We start from the raw sequence: 7,500 nt of genomic DNA on the forward strand, positions 1-7,500 counted from the left end.
AGCAACGCTTAGAATATTCGTGAGCACACACACACACACACACACACATATATATGTAACGGTTATATGTACCAATTAACTTATAGAAAAAATATGGTTGAAATGACTTTTATTTTACTGTAACGATATAAGATACAACTACTTCGAGTTGTATTAAGATAATAGATATTGTTTTGACCATTTCGTAAGCAACTATGTTTCTCTGGGTGACTGCTAGAAGACGGATATGGAAGAAAGAGAAATTGTAAGAGAATTTACCTATCTGGGTTTACGAGTGTTAAAGTTGTATAGTCCCCCCTATAATATGCAAAAGGTGCTTCTTCTACCAGGTACCACGCAAAAGAGCGAGATGCGCTTTGGGAAAGAGGAAGAATTGAATATGGGTTCTGTATTTATAATATTTTCCTACTTAAATTAGGTCAAGCTAAACAAAGCATTTTTCATCTGCTCTGAACTGTATTTAACCTAAGGATCTTCAGGAAAGAATAGAACTTATCTCAAGATGACAGTTGACTCAAATTTCTTCGTGCAAATGCCGAGAACAATAGAAAGTGAATCATAATAAAATCGAGACTGGCTTTCGAATCACGGCTAAGAATCTAGGAAGCGATTTGCTTCACATACACAAACACATAACTGTACTTAGAGAAAGATTTTAGAGAAATATTTAACAGAATATCACCTGATGAAATGGAATAGTTACATAATAATACAAATTCACGTAATGGTATCTAATATGTTATATAATGGACTTCGTATACGGAAATAAACCACGCTATTAAAACGCGTGTAGTAATGTTTTGGACAATCCATTCGTTATATATAAATGATATACCACGCATTATGTACCAATTATTACTTTGATGAATATTGGTCTTAGATGGGTCTACCCTTCATAGCATTTAACCACACATGCATTATGTCATGTTAGTGTTTACATTATTTAAGTTGCTTTAAATGTGTACACACATATCTATTTATTGAACGAGAGAGAGAGAGAGAGAGAGAGAGAGAGAGAGAGAGAGAGAGAGAATTATGAAGAAGGGTCTGAAGTAAAAGATGGAAAAGGCTCTATATAAATGAATTTAAAAACACAAAGAAAGAACAAACGAAACAAGAAAGTTAATCTATAAGTTGACTAATACAAACGCTGCGTTGACAAAGGTCAATTGTGTTGACCTTAATCAGCAAACGCATTCAACACCTAAATGTTATAACGTACATATTGAATAGCGGTTCGCATTAATAAGCGAACACCTCCTAAGTGGCTTAGGTATTTACCGCCGCGAGAATTTTCATTAAATCGAGTTCACGTTGAGTTGGTGAAATCATTAAGAAAAAACCGCCTCAATGCTAAGCTGAAAGTGAGAAAAAGAAAAGAAGGAAAATATCTTTTCAAAGTAAAGTATAGAATAGTGAGTTCTTACTAACCTCGTCTGTGGGTTTCCAATGCTTGGCTGAAGTAATGAATTTTTTCTTCTTGAAAGATAAGTGAGATGCTGTAATTCCTTTGAAAGTTTGGTGTTAAAGATCAAATAGATTTGGATTCTATTTTCATACATGGAAAAATGAAAGCAAATACACACACACACACACATACCTACACTGTCTCTATTTCACACAAACACGCATACCAGTGTACGCGAGACTTTCTTTTGACTTGGGCACAATAAAAAGTTCTTGAAAAGAAATATAGTCGTCTTGATAGGCCTATTATATATACCTGTCGTTATTTCATCAGACTTGCTGAAATAAAAGAAAAAGTCGGCCTTTTTTTTTCTTTTTACAAAAAGCAACAGCCGTCACTCGCAAGCGACTGTGGCCAGATAGCATGTAACTATTTTAGGTTCTTATGTAGCACCTAAAACAATTAGTGAGCAGACACAAGGGCACCCTCACAACTTTTCCACTCGTTGACCAAGCGGCTCAAAGATTCTTATGTTGAAAGCAAATCGTTTATATCATTAACCCACAACATCTCACTCGCCAAATCACAACGGCGATTAAATACCACTAACCATAAACCTGACACAGAAAATACACGATGACTTCAACAACAACAACAAGAATAGCAGCAGCAGCAGCAGCCGTTCAAGAATTTGGACCTGGAGATCTCCTTTTCCAGTGACTTCGAAGGCCACCCCCCAGTGGTGTCGGGCGTCAACGAAGAGCTCTCGACTACAACAAGACGACCAAAGTTTTTTTTTCAAGGTCTGGGGTCTCCTGCCCCTAAGCCCTAGACCATCACCTAATCACCCTTACCCGTCTTGTTGCTTAACAGCAACAACAACAACAGCAGCAGGAACAGCAAGAAACTATCACGGTTCAATTTTATCGACCATCATCATCGGCAAAGCTTTTAACTCCGCCCCTGCTATACACTCATATAAAGAAAATTTCAACGTCCCTTAAGAGACTAACCACTGGCTAACAAAACTACCTGTCAGACAACGAAGTCTTCGCGGTGTACAAGAACAACACTAAATTCTGCGATATCAAGAATGGTATAGTACAGTAACTCAGTCATTCTTTTCAAACTGCACCTATACGACCATCCTACACCGTCGAGAAACACACAGACAGTCTCCTATGCTGATGACGTCACACACCCTCTACCACTCCTATGACGCTGCTGCACAACTACTTTAACCCTACTTAAATCTTCACCTATAAACCTTGCCCACATAAATAGGTCAAAGTAGCACCTATTAAATTCGCTGCTTCCTTCTTACCAGTCTCACTAGGAAATATCACGTACATCCAGCCACCACATCATCATCATCATTTAACGTCCGTTTTCCATGCTAGCATGTGTTGGACGGTTCGAACCGGGGTCTGGTAAGCCATGGAGGCTGCACCAGGCTCTAGTCTGATTTGGCAGTGTTTCTACAACTGGATGTCCTTCCTAACGCCAACCACTCCGTGAGTGTAGTGGGTGTTTTTTTACGTGCCACCGGCACAGGGGCCAGAGGAGGCTAGCAAATGGCCACGATCGATTGGTGCTTTTACGTGTCACCGTCACAGGGGCCAGAGGAGGCTAGCAAATGGCCACGATCGATTGGTGCTTTTACGTGTCACCGTCACAGGGGCCAGAGGAGGCTAGCAATGGCCACGATCGATTGGTGCTTTTACGTGTCACCGTCACAGGGGCCAGAGGAGGCTAGCAAATGGCCACGATCGATTGGTGCTTTTACGTGTCACCGTCACAGGGGCCAGAGGAGGCTAGCAAATGGCCACGATCGATTGGTGCTTTTACGTGTCACCGTCACAGGGGCCAGAGGAGGCTAGCAAATGGCCACGATCGATTGGTGCTTTTACGTGCCACCGGCACAGGGGCCAGAGGAGGCTAGCAAATGGCCACGATCGATTGGTGCTTTTACGTGTCACCGTCACGGACGCCAGTCAGGCGGCGCTGGCATCTGCCTCGTTCGGACGGTGCTTTTTACGTGTCACCGGCACGGGTGTCTTAACTACAATTTCCATTTGATTTTTATTTTGATGTTGACGTACTTGACTCAATAGGTCTCCTCAAGAACAGCGGGTCACTCTACGGTCCAAGGTTAGCACAGCAGGCCGTCCTGCGAGCCATGAACTCACTTCATTTGTCGGGTCTTCACAGTCACAGCAGGGGTCTCGGTCTTCGTCATTTCCTCTGTGAGGCCCAAGCATGCCACACACACACACACACACACATACGACAAAATACCAGGGATTACAAACTTCACCACAGCATTCACACAAAAGCATCGAAAAAAGCAGAACAACACACATATATTTAAAATAACCACACTTGGTCAACAGAATAGCCCTTACAGCTCCTAGCATTACATTAAAAAAAAACTACCACCAAACACCCAGACAACATATTGCAACACTTCAGAGCATTTCCGATAAGTATAAGGAACACGTTCAAATAGAAATACCTTTCACATCAGTAGATTCACTGGCCTCAAATACTATGCTAGGATGCACATCACTAATGTTAAGTGCAACTTTAGCGCTATGGCTGAGTTAATTTTGATTGTCTTTGCTGTGACCGCCACCAGAATCTATGGGTGTACAGAAACAGGTTTGATTACTCTTTACTCTTTTTTTTTTTACTCTTTTTACTTGTTTCAGTCATTTGACTGTGGTCATGCCGGAGCACTGCCTTTAGTCGAGCAAATCGCCTCCAGGACTTCTTTGTAAGCCTAGTACTTATTTTATTGGTCTCATTTGTTGAACCGCTAAGTTATGGGGACGTAAACACACCAGCATCGGTTGTCAAACGATATTGGAAGACAAACATAGACACACAAGCATACACACACACACACACACATGCACACACACACACACACACACACACACACACATATATATATATATATATATATATATATATATATATATATATATATATATATACGAGGGGCTTCTTTCAGTTTCCGTCTACCAAACCCACTCACAAGGCTTTGGTCGGCCCGAGGCTATAGTGGAAGATACTTGCCCAAGGTGCCACGCAGTGGGACTGAACCTGGAACCATGTGGTTGGTAAGCAAGCTACTTACTACACAGCCACTCCTACGATTGTGGAGAAAATGCAACATGTCCACACTGTTACATTGCAGCCCATAAAATTTATCAGTGCATACCAGATTGTGAAATAGGATCTTCAGTTAGACGCAGATATCGTATAACTGCAAAGACGGATATGTGGATTACGCTTCACCATTCGGTCAAATAACTGAGTGCTACATAACTGCCTGATCCAGCTGACTGGGTGTTACACAGCAGTAACAACAACTGTTGCAACACTACTAGTGCTATTGCTCTGCCTAGACTGTCTAGTCTGCCTGGTTCGCCAAGTCTTATTCGTTTAAAAGTCTTCAAAATATTTTACAACAAAAGGATACCGACTAAGAAGAGAACTGTACCAAATATACACAACGTCAAACGAAAATGACAGAGGATGTGTGTAGATCCAGGCAGGCGTGTTCGATAAGATATTATCGTTTGAGTCCATCCATATCCCAGAGTTCCAAGAGCAAATGCTAGGACAGCACCGACAACATGTCCCACGAGAACATTAGATTCCTGCAAAATACAAATATAAAGAATGTTTCACACATTAAAATATATATTCAGAATTGCTAAACAGTGATTTGTTAACTTAGAAGTAAAAACTAGAACTACAAAATTTTGACGTGATACTATTCTCCTTACTGAAAATATATTATTGAAGACTGGATGCCCAAGTGTACCTTAAATCCTGCATTTTTGGAGGAAGGGACTGAAAGCAGTCTATTTCACCTTGAAAAATTTCACGCGGAAACCCTACGTCCTCGGTCAAGCGACGCATCTAGAATCATCTAGAATGCTGTTAAGCCCTCAAAATTCTTTTCTTGCAGGGTATTCGATAGAAGGTTTCTGGTGAGCAAGGATGGTGATGACACTCTCGGTGAGATTCTGAGCAACGAGAATGATCAACAGGTTAGTCTATCCCAGAGCGCTTTCCTCCTGACGACTATGGACAACTTCCAGAAATCTCTAGCTTGGAAAAACGACCAGGGAATACAAACATTTAGGGATAAATTCGGTACTTTCGTCAGCCAGGCCTATCCGAGATGCTTGCAGAATGACAAAATTGTTCTGCACGCACTTGTTCAGCGTCCAAACATTATTGACTTGTGAAGTTATGCCAAACAGTTGCTGTGACATATAGTACGGATCAAATTATCAGTCAAGCCCATTTTGAGGATCACTCTTCAGCCTTCTTTTCGGGAAGGGCAGACAGTTTCTTCATCGACGTCTTCAAATTTCACTTGGAGAAAGGTAAGAGCGGAGAAATACTGTCCTCCCGTGGGTTTGCTGAAAGGTAGGCTCACAATATATGATTGCGCGCTACACACAGGTGCACACATTATATATATGTATATATATGTGTGTATATATATATATATATATATATGGTATTTATTGTATCGGTGAGTTATACTGAACCGATAATCACATAGACATAAGCAAACCAACACCGGTTGTCAAACATGTGCGTGTTACACACAGGCGCACACATTATATATATGTATATATATGTGTGTGTATATATATAATATATATATATATATATATATATACACACACACACATATATATATACATATATATAATGTGTGCGCCTGTGTGTAACGCGCACATGTTTGACAACCGGTGTTGGTTTGCTTATGTCTATGTGACTTATCGGTTCAGTATAACTCACCGATACAATAAATACCAGGCTTAAAAAATAAGTAAGTACTGGGGTCGATTCGTTCGACTGGAACCTTTCAGGGCTGCGTACAAGTATGCTGCAGTCCAATAGCTGCAACAAGTACAAGATAAAACATACATGCATACAAACACGCACACACATAAATACATACACGCACACATCCATCAATTCATCCATCCATCCATACATACATACAAAAAAACAAACAAACAAAATACCCTGTTGACATTGAAATTCCAATGAAGGAGCCTTGGATCTAGGTTAGAAACCGGTTCTTTCTCTATTGGTAAGAAATCTTGAAATAAAACTGAATAATAACGTGCATACATACATATATACGTACATACATACTTACGTACATACATACATACATGCATACATACATACATACACACGTACATACACACATACATACAAGCATATATACACACACACATACATACATACATACATACGTACGTACATACACACACATACATACACACATATATACATACGCACATACATACATGCATACATATATACACACATACATACATACATGCATACATACATACATACATACATACATACATACATACATACATACAACCGAACAACCTCTTATGAGGGTTCATGAAAGAGTGTGATGAACTATATATTTTAGCTAGAAGTAGTCATTATAACACAGTAATAAAACCATTAATAGGTTTCCAGAGGTAGGCAGCAGGTTGGTTTTTGTCTACTTACATTACAAAAACTAAGATAGATGACCTCAAAAGTCAAGAGCCCTTTGTATGCCTTGCTTTACAGGGAGTTGTTACTTGCCTGTTAGTAGAGATTTTGACTTAGATTATGCTGAAGTGCAATTATATTTGCAACAGCAGTAGTATTGTCGTCTCCATAACCTCCCATAAGATATTTGGACTTAGGTCTATGTTAGAAGACCTCCTCCTTCTCTTCCTCCTTCTCCTCCTCGTTATCATCAACAATAACACCTAGCCATCATCACACATTGTTTTCAAGAGAGCAATTATTTCTCCATGCGTTAAATGTACTATTGTAATGTATGTATGTGCGTGTACAGACACACACACACACACCCAGACACACATACACACACACACACACAGATACACACATACACACACGCGCGCGCGCGCATGCACGTACACACACACACACATACATATATATATTTCTTTACTGCCCACAAGGGGCTAAACATAGAGGTGACAAACAAGGACAGACAAAGGGATTAAGTCGATTAT

At 40.1% G+C, this 7,500-nt stretch overlaps 1 protein-coding gene across 2 annotated transcripts in view; it reads right to left on the reverse strand.

The window, feature by feature from the left end:
• Positions 1–7,500, reverse strand: part of LOC115212092 (DNA damage-regulated autophagy modulator protein 1-like) — a 202,225-nt gene that overhangs the window by 6,575 nt on the left and 188,150 nt on the right. For both annotated transcript variants that reach the window (XM_029780928.2, XM_029780927.2), the window contains exons 6-7: positions 4,896–5,076; positions 1,432–1,508 (exon numbers count right to left, since the gene is read on the reverse strand). In XM_029780928.2, coding sequence (XP_029636788.1) covers positions 1,432–1,508; positions 4,896–5,076 — 258 coding nt within the window. The remainder of the gene's footprint in view (positions 1–1,431; positions 1,509–4,895; positions 5,077–7,500) is intronic.

The sequence above is a fragment of the Octopus sinensis genome, linkage group LG5, assembly GCF_006345805.1.
Source record: "Octopus sinensis linkage group LG5, ASM634580v1, whole genome shotgun sequence".
Lineage (NCBI taxonomy): Eukaryota > Metazoa > Mollusca > Cephalopoda > Octopoda > Octopodidae > Octopus > Octopus sinensis.